The sequence below is a fragment of the Capricornis sumatraensis genome, chromosome 7, assembly GCF_032405125.1.
Source record: "Capricornis sumatraensis isolate serow.1 chromosome 7, serow.2, whole genome shotgun sequence".
Lineage (NCBI taxonomy): Eukaryota > Metazoa > Chordata > Mammalia > Artiodactyla > Bovidae > Capricornis > Capricornis sumatraensis.
Window position 1 is genome coordinate 118,082,609 of NC_091075.1, and position 16,936 is coordinate 118,099,544.

Below are 16,936 nucleotides of genomic sequence, written 5' to 3' on the forward strand. Positions count from 1 at the left end.
TTCTCAGGGCTCGCCCACGTCACCACCCCGCCCCAGCACCCCTGACGTGTGAACCAGCGTCGTGCCCACTGGTGAAGACAGCGAGGGTCAGAGACGCTGAGTAACTCCCAAGCCACACGGCCCTGCCGCCCCCACCCGGGCACACAGCAGGCGCTAGGTGGCGCGTGAGGGGCAGGGCCCAGCCCCTCCGGGTTCAGTCTCCCCTTTCAATTGCCCCTCCCCCTTCCTCTTCCCTGAATCTTTCTCCGTAAAAGAATGGAAACCAAAAGAAAAAACCATCTTCCACGAAGGCCGGTGAGCAGCTGCGCCAGGGGAGGGGAGGAAGCACGACCCGGGGTGGGGTCCCTGAGACCCCGAGGCTCTTGAGCCCCCCGCCAGGCACTCCTGCACGGGGCATGGCACTCCAGGACGGGAGTGGGGGGGCCGGCAGGGGACGGGGCTCACACGGCTCTGCATTCCTCCAGTGCAGGCACACTCACACACACCATCACACTCACAGCATGTGCACCCAGGACCCAGTGTCCACACCCCCCGGGCAGGGCAGGATGTCCGCTGGAAGGCCCACGCTGACCCGGGGCCTTCTGCAGGCTGCCGGCCGAGCGGCGCAGGCCCTGGGCTCCCACCAGCTGTCCCGTCCACCCCTGGCCTTGCCTCTCCTCCTGGGGCTCGGGGCCAGGGTCCTGTGCATCCCGCCGCCGCCGCCCCAAGGAGGGTGGGTGCGGGCTCGCACGCGGGCCCCCCAGAGCAGCTCTACAGGTGCTGGGCCAGCACAAGCTCCCAAGTCCCCTGGGCCGGGGCTGCCCCACTGACCTGGTGGCGCTGAGCCAGCACATGGCTCTCTTCCTGCCTGCTGACGGCCTCGGGGCAGGTGTCCTGGGGTCCAGGAAGGCCATGCGGCTCAGGGGCCATGGGGTGGGGCTTCGGCCAGCATCCCCAGGCAGGTGAGGCGCCTGCTCGCGCCTGCTGACAGCCGCCCGCTGCCTGTGTCTGGGCCCTATGGCCGCTGGGGCTCCTCCCCGCCCAGGACTTCCTGCTGCCGGGGCCCTGGGCAGCCCCGGGTAGCCAGCACTTCCTGTGAGGCCCAGTGCTGCCTGGCCTGCTGGCTTTCAGCTGTGCCCACTGTGGGCAGGCCCCAGGATGAGGCCAGCTGTGACCACCCCCCGCCTCGGGGAGGAAGCCCCTTGGCAGGGTCCCGTCCCCACCCCAAGGCCACCTCTGCAGATTGGGCTTCTTCCCAGCGAATCAGGAGCCCCAAATTCCAGGGCATCAAGCCCGGCTTCCCTGGCCCCAAAGACAGCCGCACACAAAGTCACGACCTTCCCGGGGCGCCCCACGGGCCAGAACACAGACTCTGCCATGCAGCTCTGCCTCCGGAGGCCACTGTGATACAGGGGCCCGCGCCTCTCACACCAGGAGACTCACGTGTCGAAGTGGCTGCCTCTCTGTCCTCTGACCCCAAAGGACGAAGAACGGATGGGATACCAGCCTTCCCTCCATGTTCCCCAGGCCTCTCTGCCCCTCCCACGCCCACGCCAGGCACAGCCTCTGTGACACAGCTGGGCTCACACACCCCAACGGGGCACACTCGCAGCTCCCCAGCAAACACCTGGCTTGCTAGAAAGCACTTACACCCCAAGTGGCCAAGCGTGCTCCATCACTGCCTGGTCCCTGCCCGGGTCCCACTCACAATGCAGCCCACCCACGCACCCTAGGCCTGCTCTGCCCCTCTAAGCTGGGCTCCCTCCCCCACCCAGGAAGCTGGGAGCAAGGAGTCCAGCCCAAGCTGCTGGGCACTGAGCCCCATGCCCACTGCCTCCCCTCCCCTAAGCTCCAGTCTCAAGGTCCGTCCCCCGCCCCCACTCCCAGCACCAGCTGGGGGATGGAGCACTTTGGGGCCATGCGGCTGCAGGGTCTGAGGGGACCGGCGGGTCCTCAGACACTGCAGAGGCTCATCCTGTCCAGCCCAGCAGCTGTCTCAGGGCAAGCACCTACAGCCGGCCTGCCGGCACCTGGTCGCACACACATCTGGGTGTCCGGCTCGGGCCTCAGACACACACCCCCGCCCCGCCCCACCGTCTCCTGGATGGGGGACTTGGGTCTGTGCGTCGTCACTCTCCTCAGGGGGCACCCTGGCCTCCCCTGCCAGCGTCAGCCTCCGTGCCCGCCAGGGTCCGTGGGCAGACTGCGCCTACGGCAGACAGCTGACCACAGCCCAGGGGCAAGGGGTGGCAGGGAGGTTAAGGGGGGGCCTCCTCCCGTCCACCCTCACAGCCTGCCCAGAGTGGGGAGGGGGCCCCAGCCAGCCACTGTCCTGTGCAGGCAGAGGTGGGAGCAGGCAGAGGACCACACCTGCAGGAGCCGCGGGGTCTCCACGGAGGTCAGATCACCCTGGTCCCTTCCCCCACCCTATTGCCTCGAGGAGGCCGAGGCCAGGATTCCCAAGGCCCCCACTCCAGGCCTCCTGGTTTCTCCCAGTGACCTCCCATCTCTCCCCACTCCAGGCCTCCAGGCTTCTCCCAGTGACCTCCCATCTTTCCCCACTCCAGGGCTCCCAGTTTCTACCAGTTTCTCCCAGTGACGTCCCATCTCCCCAGGCAGCAATTCATCCTTGCAGCAAATAACGGTGCTTTTATTTGGTGGCTCAGCTGGTGAAGAATCCGCCAGCAATGTGGGAGACCTGGGTTCAATCCCTGGGTTGGGAAGATCCCTGGAGAAGGGAATGGCTAGAACTCCAGTATTCTGGCCTGGAGAATTCCGTGGACTGTATGGTCCATGGGGTCGCAAAGAGTTAGACACGACTGAGGGACTTTCACTTCATTTCACTTCATATTCCTGAAACAGGGCGTTCAGAGCCCCTCCTCCAGTAGCAGGAACCGCCCCCACCCCGCCCCACTAGACTGGGAATAACCATCATCCAAGCAGTAAGACGGGTGGGGCTGGGGTCCCAACTCTGGGAAGCTCTGGTTCCCACCCCACCTTCCCCAAGTTGCAGCTCTTCCCCCAGCCTCCCAGGGTGGCTGCCTCTAAATTCCAGGCTTGGGGACCACCCACCGAGCCAGACACTTACCAGGGTGGGTGGGACTAGCCAGCTGCTGGGCAGAGGCCGGGCGTCAGCCTGCGAAAGAGAGCCTTGCAGGCTCCAGGGTCCTCGGCCTGCTCTGGAGCGAGGCACAGGCCGACGCAGCACCACCCCTGCCGCAGGCCTTGAAGCCTGTCCCACCCTGGTGGTCACAGCCCACTCACCCGCGCTGACCACGGGGATGTGGGGCCTGACAGAGCAGGGTGCTGCCCGAGGTGTGGGGACTGGAACCACAGCCCTGGCAACCTCGGTCTCCCAGGGCCCCTGTGCCCAGCCTGGTGCCCGCCTGCCACCTTTGTGCCAAGGAGAGCCTGCAGGCTCAGGGAGGGCCCTGTGCCCAGGGCAGGGTGACTGGCACCTCCACTGGTGAAAACCTCAAGCTCTCAAAATAAGATGCTTTGCATCAGTCCCTGCGAAGGGCTCAGGGCCACCCACAGCCAGCCTAGGGCCCACCTACTTGGTCCCCACCCTCCAGGACCACGGCCCCCGAGCCCTTCCCCTCCTCTCTGAGCCCATTCTTCTCTCCGCCTGGCACTATAATCTGCCTTCCGGTGCAGGGATGCGAGGAGTCCCGGGAACTCAGGCCAGGGTGCCACCCAGCTGGGCAGAGGGAGTGGGTGGTGTAGGGGCAGGGTCACCCCGTGTCATGGGCTGAATGGGGGCCTCCAGAGACATATGTCCAAGTCTTAGTCCCTGGGAACTGTGATTGACCTTAACTGGGGAAGGATCTTCGCATACGTGACTAAGGATCTCACCCTGGTTTAGCCAGACGGGCCCTAAATGAAACAGCAAGCATCCTTATAACAGACGAGAGAGGAAGAACTTGAGGAAGAAGTCAGGTTTGTGTCACCAGAGGCAGAGAGTGGAAAGAGAGGGAATTGGAGGAAGGCGGCCAAAAGGTTCAAACTTCCGGTCGTAAGATCAATAAATCCTAGGGAATCGATGGACGGCAGGGTGGCCTGCCAACACTGCCGTGCGATACACAGGAAAGCTGGAAAGAGAACACATCCTGCGAGTTCTCATCACAAGAAAACGCTTGTTTCTTCCGTTTCTTTTCATTGTAGCGGTATAAGAAGACAGATGCTGGCTGGATCTACTGTGGCAATCCTCTCACAATATATGCGAGTCAGCCCTCATGCTGTGCCTTCGAGGGAGAGAGAGGGAGAAGACAGAGGAGGGGCAGGCAGAGGCTGGGGCGGTGTGTCCATAAACCGAGGGAGCCCAGGCCCGTAGGCAGCCCCCGGGAAGCTGGAAGACAGAGAAGGAAGCAAGGATTCGCCCTGGAGCGGGGCGAGGTGCTGCGGATACCTTGACTTTGGAGTCTGGCCTCCAGGACCCTGAGAACACATTTCTATGTTTCTCAGCCCCCAGTCCGTTAGGGTGGCCGTGAGAAACACGGGGACAAGCCGAGGTCCTTTCCTGGATGAAGTACGTCACAGTTGGTTAGAAGCCCAGGGCGTGCCCTGCAGAGTGAGGCTGGCTCTCTGAGGGCCCCCTGGGCATGAGGCCAGACGGGGTACATCTGAGCGGCCTCCCTGGACGTCCATGGCCTCCTGCGGGCCTGGCTCAGCACCTCCCATGCCCGTCGTGCACCAGCCCAGAGGCCAGGCCCGGCCCACACTCCCCAGATCTGCGGGGCCCACCTCCCGGCCAGCCCCTCCTTGGCTCTGCCCAGCCATCTCCACCGCGGAGCAGAGGTCAGGCTGGCCCCCGGCTGAGCGGGCGGGTTCTGGCCCCTGCTCGCTGCCCTGGGCCCTCAGTTGTGGGCCTGTCACAAGGACCACCGCGCCCCATCCTCAGACTGCAATCTCCTCCGCTGGAAACCATTTCCTCTCCGAAAGGCCCCCACACCTTTGAGAGAGGAAACTTCTAGAGCGTCAGCCCCTTCTCTGCAGAGTCTCCAAGTCAGTGGCCCAGCCTTGCGCATCAGGGTGTCACACGTGTGGCCCCAGCATTCCCCATGGGCCTGGGTCCCCCTCCATGCCCCACGCCCAGTGCCTGGCCCACCAAAGGGACCGAGGGGCCGAAGGATGCACAGTTAGGTGGGCTCACTGTTGGGTCTACACACGCGGCCACACCCCCACGTGGTTATGCCAGCGCACGCCGGGGCTGTCCCCCAGGGCCAGAGCGAGGGACTATGCTGACCCCCAGTGAGAACTGAGGCCCAGTGGCTGCCGCAAAGCCCTGCGGCCCCAGGACCTCTGCCTGGCAAGTGAGCCGCTGGCCAGCCCTGGGTGAGCCCTGGGGTCTGCTCTCTGCAAAACAGAGACCAGGCCAGCACCCCCAGAAGGCCACACTTGCCGGGGTTTAAGAGGCCCCCCAGGGCTTGTTAGGGCTGCCCAGGGTGGGGTTGCGAGGCAGTCCAGCCGCTGCTGTGGGCGGGGACAGAGGGAATTGGGGAAGTGCAGAAAGGCTGGCACGCACAGCTGCCCACACGGAGCCGGGGCTTCCGAGGGCGGTGGCCAAACGGGGGCAGGAGTGTGGTTTCGGGACCTTCGCCTTGAGCTCTGTCCCCACAGACGACTCAAGGGAGGCCACATGCCCCTGTGTGCCCCCCACCCCACAGCCAGCCGGGGTTGCCTCTCCAGGCCTGGCCTCTGCCTCTAGCAAATATTCCCAGAACAGGCAGCATCTCCCAAGGGCCAGGGTCGAGGGCTGGATGAGCCTGTGGGGGCAGAGCTGGGGGCCCCCAGAGAGAGCCGGGACCACTCAGAAAAGAGCAAGGGCCGCCCACGGGCCCCGCATCAGGTGCTAGGCACCCTCATCGGAGCCCCGGAGAGGGCAGGGATCCCCAGGAAGGAGCAGCACGTGGACGGGTGGGGGGACGGCTGGGCAGGGGTGCCAGGCCCAGGGCCCCCGACTTCTGGACCAAGTCCGCACAATAGGCTGTGGTGGGGGGCCAGGGGCTGGGGGAAGCACGGCTTGGCACCGTCACTCTCTCGTCTCAAACCACAACCCAGCAGAGGCGTTCCAGGATTCACACTTCAGTTCATCATGACACTGGCAAGTTTCCACTTTTTAATTGCTGGATAAAAAAAACTCTCCAAAGTGCTGACGTGTGGCCGGGTCCACCCCCACGTTCCTGGCCCATCGCCCACGGATGTTCACTGCTGTGCACACAGCAGGCGCGGGCACCCCAGGCCCCCCCACCCCCGCCAGGACAGGGCCGCTCCACCACGGGACCCTGGGAGTAAGGACAGCGGTGGTGACGCCCAGGCTTCCTTGGGGACAGGCCAGGCTCCACCCTAACCTCGAGGCCCACCCTCGGCCTGCTTCCTCGTGAGAACAGCCGGCCATCGGTGCCTGCGAGAGGCTGTCCCGAGGATCACCCGGCGTGGCTGGGGGAGAGGGGGGCTCCAGGGGTTCTGCCGACCACCCCGCTGTCACAGGCACCTCGGAAAGGAGAACGTCCTCCCAAACCGCCCTGCTCGGAGCCAGACCACGCCCTCCCAGGATGCCCCTGCAGGTCTGCACCCCTCCAGCACACTCTCTGCCCACTGCTGATGGCCCCATTCTGAGCCACGGCCCCAAGCATGGAAACGCCACCTTTGTCCAGCGCATGGCTTGGCCGAGAGCAACATCTCCCATCTCCCCAGGCTCCACGCCTTCCTCCGCACCCCCGAGTCCAGACCCATTGCCCACACACACAGCCCCTGCCCACCTACACGTGCTCTGCCCACGAGCAGGACTCCTAGGAGAGGCTCCGTGTCCCCACCAGGTGCACTGACCGCAGCGTCTGTTGACTGTCTGCCTCACCCTCGACATAGCTCGGGGTTGAGGGCAGGGGGTGTGGACGCCAGTCATTCCGTGCGTCCGTCCACTGCAGTGTCCCCAGCACAAAGGGGACACCAGGCACCTCTTGCAGCGTGAGACCTCACCCACCGGCCAGACACTCCCGACTCCACGTGGGGTCCAACCATGGAGCTCATTTACTGAAGTAAACCATTCGCCTCACCCCAAACATCCCCATTTCTTCACCCCTGGGTCGGGGAGGGGGTTGTCTGGCTGCAAGGATGGACGCCGAGTGCAGGGGGTCTGCCGCCCACTGAGCAAGGCCCAGACACCCCCAGAGTGACCTCGGCCATGCTCTTGACCGCTCCCAGCCTCACTGGTCCACAAAGCAAGGCCAGCAGCCCTCACGGGCAGAGCAGGTGTGGGGCCTAGACCAACCCCCTTCCACTGCGAGTACCCAGTGGGCTGAGCCCCAGGCAGACCAAGCTGCCCAGCACTGCCACTGACCCTCCAGGGTTGGGGCTGGAACCTTCCAAGCCCCTCTGTTGGGTCACTCAGAAGGGGACAGACCTGCTCTGAGATCAGAGTGAGGCTGACCCCCAGTGAATGAGGAACCCAGGGACTTCCCCAAGCCCAGCCTACCCGACCCTCTTCCCAGAAACCACGTGCATGCTCCTTGGGTCACTCCTTGGCGCACCAGACAGAGCTTGGTCCTGCCCTCGGCGGAGGGCCTGGTCCCGGTCACCGGCCCCAGGCCTCCAGAGCACAGGCGACCACCAGCCAGACCCTCTTGGAGACACATGCGTAGGTCACAGGCACCTCTGTTGGGGACACATCCCGACTCGCCAAGGCCGGGGGCAGGGGGATCTCAAAGGCAACCTCTTGTGACAGAGGGCCAAACCAGTGGATCACGGCAGGGAGCAGCCTCCGGGAACGTCCCCCCAGCGCCAAGGTGTCAGCCCCCAGGGCCCACTCATTCCCCGCCACCTGTCTCCCGCTCCCGATGAGGAAGCTGAGGCTGAGTGGGCTGCAGCAGCGGCCGCTGCGCCAGCACCACCCTCGCAGGCCACCTCACCCACCCCACACTTCCTGCCAAGCCTGGCTCCAAGGGGTGTGAGGAGGGTGAGGGGCCCGGGGCCTGCTCTCCGGACAGATGGACGGACAGAGCTCCCACAGCCTGGAGCGCAGCTGGAGGAGGCCCCGGGCTCCGGGCCGAAGGCTGGGGCACACAGCGCGGGGGTGCAGGCGCCTGCCAGCCTGCCCTCCTGATGTCAGGGTCTGCTTCTGTTTTACGCACCCCTCCAGAGCCCAGGGGATCCGCTCAGGAGACTGTCCCAGAGCACAAGCCCCACCCTGAGGCCTGCTCGCCACTGCCACCACTAACGGGGCAGGAGGAGACAGTCAGGGCATTGTCACCTTCGAGCACACACCACATCCTTCACCCGGGGTCCACGCTGGCCTTGCCCTCCGTCTGGGGTGCCCAACTGCTGGGGAGGTGGCCACCTCTGACTCACACCCTTGTGACAACACTTCCACCCAGACACAGCGACACGTCAGCCAGCATCCACACGCCGCAGCCAAGCAAGGTCACACGGAAAGTGTCCCAGATAGGAGAGAGCTTGTGCAAAGGGCCTGGGGCTGGGGCGAGAGGAGGCACACACCGTTAGAGGTAGCCGGTCCGATCCAGAACATGCATGAGGGCCACGTGCCCAGCTGAGCGTGGAGCGGGTCTCAGACCTGCCCCAGGGTGAGCAGTCAGGCCAGGGCACCACCTCCAGCTTTGCTTCTTTGTACCGCCAACCGGGTGCAAGTCACTTCACTCCTCCCCCAAATGGGCTTGCTGATAAGAGCACCCTGAGGACCAAACGTGCCAAAGTATGCTCAAACTACTGCATAGTTGCACTCCTCTCACACGCTAGCAAAGTGACGCTCAAAATTCTCCAAGCCAGGCTTTAGCAATACGTGAACCGTGAACTCCCTGATGTTCAAGCTGGTTTTAGAAAAGGCAGAGGAACCAGAGATCAAATTGCCAACATCCGCTGGATCATCGAAAAGCAAGAGAGTTCCAGAAAAACATCTATTTCTGCTTTAGTGACTATGCCAAAGCCTTTGACTGTGTGGATCACAATAAACTGTGGAGAATTCTGGAAGAGATGGGAATAGCAGACCACCTGATCTGCCTCTTGAGAAATCTGTATGCAGGTCAGGAAGCAACAGTTAGAACTGGACATGGAACAACAGACTGGTTCCAAATAGGAAAAGGAGTGCGTCAAGGCTGTATATTGTCACCCTGCTTATTTAACTTCTATGCAGAGTACATCATGAGAAACGCTGGGCTGGAAGAAGCACAAGCTGGAATCAAGATTGCCCGGAGAAATATCAATAACCTCAGATATGCAGATGACACCACCCTTATGGCAGAAAGTGAAGAAGAACTAAAGAGCCTCTTGATGAAAGTGAAAGAGGAGAGTGAAAAAGTTGGCTTAAAGCTCAACATTCAGAAAACGAAGATCATGGCATCCGGTCCCATCACTTCATGGCAAAAAGATGGAGAAACAGTGGAAACAGTGGCAGACTTTATTTTGGGGGGGCTCCAAAATCACTGCAGATGGTGATTGCAGCCATGAAATTCAAAGACACTTACTCCTTGGAAGAAAAGTTATGACCAACCTAAACAGCATGTTAAAAAGCAGAGACATTACTTTGCCAACAAAGGTCTGTCTAATCAAGGCTATGATTTTTCCTGTGGCCATGTATGGATGTCAGAGTTGGACTATAAAAAAGGCTGCACACCAAAGAATTGATGCTTTTGAATTGTGGTGTTGGAGAAGACTCTTGAGAGCCCCTTGGACTGCAAGGAGATCCAACCAGTCCATCCTAAAGGAGATCAGTCCTGAATATCCATTGGAAGGACTGATGTTGAAGCTGAAGCTCCAATACTTTGGCCACCTGAAGTGAAGAGCTGACTCATTGGAAAAGACCCTGATGCTGGGAAAGATTGAAGGCAGGGGGAGAAGGGGATGACAGAGGATGAGATGGTTGGATGGCATCACCGACTCAATGGACATGAGTTTGAATAAACTCTGGGAGTTGGTGATGGACAGGGAGGCCTAGTGTGCTGCAGTCCATGGGGTCGCAAAGAGTCGGACGCGACTGAGCAACTGAACTGAACTGAACTGAGGACCGAAAGCGGCAGCTCTCCCAGGCTCCCCCAGAGCCACCTGGCCCAGTGCTGGGCCCACTGCTGGGCCCAGAGCCTCGGGGTGGAAGGCACCCCACTCAGCCCAGGGCGAGATGATAACAGGGGAACTCAATGAGGACACAGCGGCCAGGAAGTGCATGCTTGGTGGGGGCCAAGGAGAGAGATGGGCCCCATGGCTCCTTGCAGGAGCCAAGGCTGGAGGCTTCAGATCAGCCATGAAACAGGCTCGTCGCAGGGACGGTTCCTGTCGGCCAGTGCCAGGCCAGGACAGTGCACGAGCCCTCCACGCTGGGAACCACCTGCCGGGGCATCCCATGCTAGACCAAGGGGGATGCTGGCCTTGACGCCAGTAGCGTCCGTTGCTTCTCTGATCTCTTTAGGCTGTCTCATGCCTCGGTAGGCTCCCTCAGGCCACAGGACCCACACGGCTCCTGGGTACCTCGCAGCATCGCCACAGGTCAGGGAGTCAGGGTCCGGGGCGTGAGGTGCGGCCCTCACCTCGGGTCCTCTTCAAGCTCCTCTGGGTGGGGGGGTGGTCTCTGGACCAGTCACCCACCCAGGAACCTGGCTCACCATCCGTCCAGCAAGGTTTTGGCTTTCCGCCCACCCTGCCACAGGCCGGAACCATTAAGGCCAAGTCCATACCACAGGGCCCTTCCCGCCTCCTTCGCTCTTCAGCACAGCTTTAACCCATTTATTTTTATCCTGTTATCCCTAATGCTAATATTTTTCATACTTTTTTTTCCACTCTGATGTTGTCGGTTAACCCTCAGTCTCCTGAAGAGTGTTGTATTTTGTTGCCTCGCTTCCTTCTTGGGGTCCACCTTGTCTTCCTCAGCCAATTTTTAGGTTGGGCCCTCTCACCAGCTTCTTCCTGGTGTCCCTCACAGGCTGGGAGAGGGGAGCAGCTCATGATGGGGCAGGCGAGAGCCACTGCCGGGCTGGGTCTCTGCCCGGGACCGAGGCAGAGAGACGGCCGACATGTTCAGATGGAGGGAGCCAGAGAGGGAAGGGAGAGGCTGAAGAGGGAAGGAGGAGCTGGCCGGGACCCCGGGGCAGAGGCTGGGGAACTGAGAGTGCTGGTCCCCCCGGCCCAGGAACCCTGGGCTGGGCGAGGAGCGGATGACTCACCGCTGGCCTCCCTCTGAGCCCCTTGGCCTGGGCCAGCGGGGGGCCTGGCTGGCCGGGCGGTTCCCAGGAGCGCTGACACTGCCCCATTGTTCGGAGGCCCAGCGCGGGGAGGGTCTGGCCAGGGGCCCGGGTTGGCGGGAAAGGGGCCCGGTCCCTGCCCCTCCCCCTCCAGCAGCCTTGACAGACAGGACAGGAGGGTGCAGGGGCGAGGAGGGGGTTCTCCCTCCTGCACACTGTCCCTCCCCAAGCCAGGGGTCCTGCGGGATCCTGGACGCCAGCCCCTCACTCCGAGCGCGGTCCCAGCCACAGCCGGCAGGCGAGTCTCGGGTTCAAGGCCCTCGCCCCGCTGGTGCTCCAGCAGGACGGCCTGCCCTGACCGCCACCCGCTGTCCCCACCCTGCTGTCAGGTCACCCTAGGACACCCTGACGGCCCAGTCAGGCCAGGGAACGGCGCCCTCAGGGGACCTCAGGGCTGGAGGAGCAGGCCTCTGCTCCCTGGGGACTCCAGACTTTGCCCTGCCTCGCAGGGTGGGCAGCTCCAGGCAAGGCCCCCAGCCACCACAGCCTTGGGCAACGCGGCCTGAGCTCTCTGTCCAGTGACTCCCTCCCCCCTGCCACCCCTACTGTGGATCCAGCAGCTCTGGAGAGCCTCCTCAGACCCCCACAGGCCAAGTGCCCGTCCAGCCCTGTCGTCTGCCTGCAGGGCCACCACACACGAGACAAGCACGCTCCTCCAACCCTCGGCCTAACTGAGGCTCCCAGAGGTGAGGTGGCTCCTGACGGTCAGCAGAGCTCCCGAGGGCCGGCCCCGAGCCTCCTCATGGCTGGGGACCTGCCACCGCCTGGGGCAGCCTGTCCTGGGTGAGGGAGGGGCATGGCTCCGTGGTGCCACAGGGACACCCTCTCCGTCCCTGGGGAGACGGCCATGGGGGTCACTCCTCTGTGGCCAGAAGAGCCAGCAGAGAGGACTGGGCGGTGGAGGGGGGCGGTGCTCCCCCAGGCCCAGGCCCACCACATCCGCTTCCCCTGGCACCGGGGCCTCTCAGTGTGGGTCACTGACTCACCCGGGTCCACCAGACGTCCACCCCCACCGCACACCGAGCTCTCCTGTGCGTCCTGCTTTTGCCTAGGCCTCCTTATGGCCACTGCCGCAGCAGGGGTACTTGTGCGTGTGTGGGAGGGAGGTCTCAAGACCCAGAGTGAGCTCTGCAGACACAGAGCAGCCCTGGGCCTGGCTCCTCCTGCCTGCGTCTTCCTGCTCCCACCCCACAAAGGCCCTACCTCAGGTGCCCCAGTGACACCTCCTATGTGGTTCTCAGGGACTGCCCACTGCAAGGACGGTGCCTGCGCCCTCCCCACAGGCAGCCCTGAGCCCGGCCCCGGGGAGGGGCCCCAGGGGTCCTCCAGGCAGCGGGTGAATCAGTGTGGAGACCGCCAGCGTGCGGCTGCCCCGCCTGCTTCCCAAGGCCTTGGCCTGGAACAGCTGCCCGTGGGTGCCCGGCTGCTCAGGGAACCTCGGGCCTGGGGCAGGGCCTGCTAGAGTGGGGGGTGAGCGGGTGTCTCTTTCTCAATCCTCTTCCTTCCCCAGCGGGCCCAGCCACTGCTGACCACAGCGCTTCACCCTCCTGCTCACATTCTCAAGACGACAGACGGCTAGTCTCGGAGAGCTCGCGTCCCTGCTGGCAAAGCTCCGCAGGCCCGTGCCAGGAACCCCAGGACGGCCGGGGAGCTCGGGGAGGGACTCCGTCCCTTGCCCCAATTTTGTACAAGTGGACGCCAGAGTCAGTGGAACTGAGGCCCCAGGAGGGCCAGAACCGGGCCTGCAGCCGGCCTGGGGCTCTCCCTCACCCTCCCCCGGCTTGGGGACGCCTCCTCTGCACCTGCAGCTCAGGGTCTGGAGCCAGATGAGGTGGGGTCCCGGGTCTCCCGCCCCCGTCCCCGAGCAGCTCCCCTGTGAGGCCAGGAGCCAGGAGGGGGTGCCCAGTCCTGGAGCCCGCCAGGCAGCAAAGTGTCGGGCCAGGGTCCCCCGGAGTGGGGGGGATTCTAGAGAAGGCAGGAGGTAGGGGGTTGGGGTAAGGGGCTCGTGGAGTGTAGCGCATCACCCACAGGCTCCCGAGACAGGGCGGGGTACACGGTGGTGACCCCTCCCACTGCAGGCTGAGGCTCTCCCCGCAGGCGCCCTGGGCTCCGACAACAGCTGGGTGGGCCAGCAGGGAGGCCGGGGGGGGCTGGCCATGGACCACGGGGTTCCTGGGCCCCTCCACCGCATCGAGCTCACAGCATGGACCCCACCCAGCCTCCGACGGCCGCCCTACACTCCCAGCACCTTCGAGCCTCTCGTCCTGCGCAGAGGAGAGGGGCACAGCCACTCCCTCTCTGCCCACCGTGGTCAAACCCGCCAGGGAGTCACAGACCTGCCGGCCGGGGCCCCGCCCCCAGCCCGGTGGCTGCCTGGCCATCAGGGGACCCGGCGGCTCAGTGCCAGATGCTTGCACCCCTGGGAAAAAGGTCTTCCTTTTCTGACCTCAAACAGGGGCAGAGGAAGCAGCTGGAGTGAGGGAGGAGGGGGCAGGGTGAGTCTCCTGGCTCGCCTCCTTCCGCCTGCACCTGTCCACGCAGGGCTCCTGGGTCCGGCGATCTGGATCCTTCTCCACCACTCTCCTACAGGGCCCCGTCTCGGGGGCTGGCTCTCTGGGACACAAAGACCAGGTCCCCCTGTGGCTGGTAGCTCAGGGGAGCTCAGCCTGACCCCAACGCTGGTCCCAATGTATGTCTCCAGGGAGGGACAGCCACAGAAAAAAGAACATCTTTCACTTGGGGCGGGGGGCCCCGATCCCTCACCTCAGCCTCCCGGTGTGAACCCCCACGGGGGACCCTGCATCCAGGCGGCTCGAGTGGTGACAGCGGAGGTCACAGGAGCTGGAGCCCAGAGCCAGAGGCTGAGGTGGAAATGCAGAGGGGCCCCAGCAAGACCCCCGCACCGCTGCCTGCTGTGATCCGATCGGGAGCTTCACCGCCCGGCAGCACAGGCCTCTCGGGGTGACGGGGCACCCGTGTCTCTGATGCCCAGCAGGAGCTACACATGCCCGGGCTGCAGGCCTGCTCTGCTGGGGACTTCCCTCCTCTGCGGCAGGTCCACGGGGGCATTGCTGGGCACGGGCACTCAGGCGGGGCCCTGTCCTTCGCCAGGAGCAGACTGAGCAGGAAAGGCAGACAGGGGAACACGGAGAGCAGCGCACGGGCTGCGGGCCTGCACCCAGCTCTGGGAGGTGGGGGCCAGGGAGGCAGCAGTGGGGGCCCCCAGACGGGCCGAGCTGCTCCCAGTCCATGCCTGGCCCAGGGCCGGGCTGGGTACACAAGGCGCCCAGCATGAATGGGAGGCCCGGGGAACAGCAGCTTTCCGAGGGGGGCCCACCCCGCCCCTGCCCTCCTGCCCCAGGGTTAGGACTCGGAGTGGGGTGGCATAGCATCCCAGCCAGGGCCCTCGGGGGACTGCGGTTGCCGCCCTGGCTCCTCAGGCTTCGGGGTCAAGTCAGGGTCTACCGTGGCATCCCAGGCCCTGAGGTCAGCCCCTGACCTCCCGTCACCTTGCTGGGGGGCGGGCAGCCAGCAGTGAGGGGCAGGGGTTAGGCTGGCTCCTCCCCAGCTGGGGGCAGCGGGCAGGGGCCACCGCAGAGGTCTCTAATGTCGCAGAGGAGCGAGGCTGGATTACGACACGGAGTCAGGGAGACTGGGAGGCGGTGGATGGGCGCCCCCGCCCACGGAGCTGCAGCGTCTGCACAGGGCCGGGGGTCGGGGGAGGCCCCACCTGGGTCTGGGCTACATCTCCCAGGACAGGCTCCTCTGCAGCGTCTCACTTAAGTTCCCCAGGACTCCCGGAGTTAGAACTGCTTTCCCTCCCTTTCCCCAGGAAGGAGCTCAAGTCCAGAGAGGCATTCAAACAAGACAAGCACACGCTGCTGCTCCACGCCCTCCTCGTCTGCCTCCTGGGAGGAGCCATGCTGGCTTGGAGAAGCCGCCTCGGCGAGGTCTTCCCAAGGGCTGGCTCAGCCCCCGGCTGTGGGGGGAGACCACCCTGGTCCCAGCACTCAGGGCGGTTACCCGTCAGCCTGGAGACTCGGGGGAGGGCCCGCCCTCCCTCTGCAGGCTCCAGCAGGCAAGACACCCACACCCCACCCGGCGGCCTGGGACGGGCATGCTTAGCAGTGGGCCGCCCCAACCCTGGGCTCAGCCAGCACACAATAAACATCTGATTCACAAGGAAGCAAAGGGCACTTCTCAGAATCGGAACGTGGCCTCAGCGGAAGAGGTATGGACACCACGAGGGTGCCCTGCCAACCCCTCAGGCCATCACCTTGGTGACGGGGCCCACACCTTTCTAGGGCAAGGGGCGCTGGGTCCCACTGTGGCTAGCCCACAGGGGCCGAGGATCAGTGAGGCCTGGGGCCAGGGGTGAGAGAAGCGCCAGGTCTCAGCATTGTTCCTGACCTGGGGGGACAGGCAGGGGTCAACCTACAGGTGGCCCCAGAGCCAGAAGCTCAGAATCTCTGCTGTCCAGGGAGAAGGGGGACGGTGGGGAGACTCAAGTCCCGTGGGGCCCCCTCCCCACATCTGAGCACTTCACTCCCATGGCGCCTGGAGTTGGCAGGCAGCTCAGGAGCCCGGCCCCCGAGCCCTAGTCCATCCGTGTGGCCCAGAGCTGGGGCCTTCCAGCACCCAAGTCAGGAAGTGTCATTCACAAAGGAGGCGCAGGTCTCCTGGCCGCACCAGGAGGCAGCCCCATTTCTCCTGGCATCATCCTGCCTGCCCTCTGGCGCCCAGGCCCAGCGTGGGGAGCAGGGTGGCCAGGCAGAGCAGCACTGCTGGGCCTGCCTGTCTGAAGCTAGAGTCCAGAACGCTCCCCACCCCTCACCCCCCACCTCTGGGGCTTAGGCGGCCCACGTGTGGGACTGTCACCAGCCTTGGACGACTGGTCAGGGCCACTGGAGAGTCAGAGGCCTTCTGACGACAGGCCACCTGCCTGTGGGTAGGATTTCAGAGTGTTGACCACCCCTCTACCTGCCCCCCGGGCCCCTCTGCACGGTCATCCACCCCCTCATCCATACTCTCACCACGTCCGACACACACCAGCCGCTCCAGTCAAACTGGCCTGTCACCCTCAGCACTACCAGCCTCTGGCTCGGTCTGTTCCTACCTTCACGGCTGCCCTCGTGGCTCAGACAGTCCTCCTTCTGACGGCAAATACTTTCTTCACCGGCCACCTGCCACTCACCTCCCTTGGCCAGGCTGCCTGGCGCTGCCTAGAGAACCACGTATGTGCATGCCCAGGCCTTACTGAGGCCACCTAACGAGCCAGCCAATAAGGGGAGGGCAGGGCCTGCCAGTCATTGACCCTCGCAGTCTCCAGTAGAGCATCAAGGACGGGAACCAGGAGGACCCACGTGGCTCCCTGATCCTGGCCACTCCTAAGAGACTTGGGCCTTTGCCACGAGACCCAAGCAGCAGGGACCTGGAGCCTGCCCTTTGCCCTCGGCCTCTCCAGGCCCCACCCCTCCCAAGCAGCCACTGCCCGGCTATCCCTGCCCTCTAGCCCCGAGGGCTGCGGACAGCACCCTCACTGGCCCACAGTTGCTGGACACCAACCATGTGCCACCACCAGCCCCTGGACCTTCACAGCCACCTGTGCAGTAGAAAGCGGTTCACTACCCACCTTTTATAGACGAGGAAACTGAGGCTCAGCAGGTTGAAGCCTCCTGGCCAAGACCACACAGCTGGTAAAGAGTGGCAGCCGG

At 64.0% G+C, this 16,936-nt stretch overlaps 1 protein-coding gene across 3 annotated transcripts in view; it reads right to left on the bottom strand.

Annotated features, from left to right (window-relative positions):
• SH3BP2 (SH3 domain binding protein 2) overlaps positions 1–16,936 on the bottom strand; it is a 35,004-nt gene that overhangs the window by 16,458 nt on the left and 1,610 nt on the right. The window contains exon 1 of one of the 3 annotated variants that reach the window (XM_068975185.1): positions 16,339–16,418. The exons of 1 other annotated variant lie outside the window; for it this stretch is intronic. Coding sequence is in view for 1 of the 2 variants with exons in the window: in XM_068975184.1 (XP_068831285.1) it covers positions 811–893 (83 nt within the window). In the remaining variant the exon portion in view is untranslated. Of the gene's footprint in view, positions 1–810; positions 894–16,338; positions 16,419–16,936 lie in introns of those variants that run through there. One more of the 3 variants, XM_068975184.1, reaches the window with a different exon arrangement.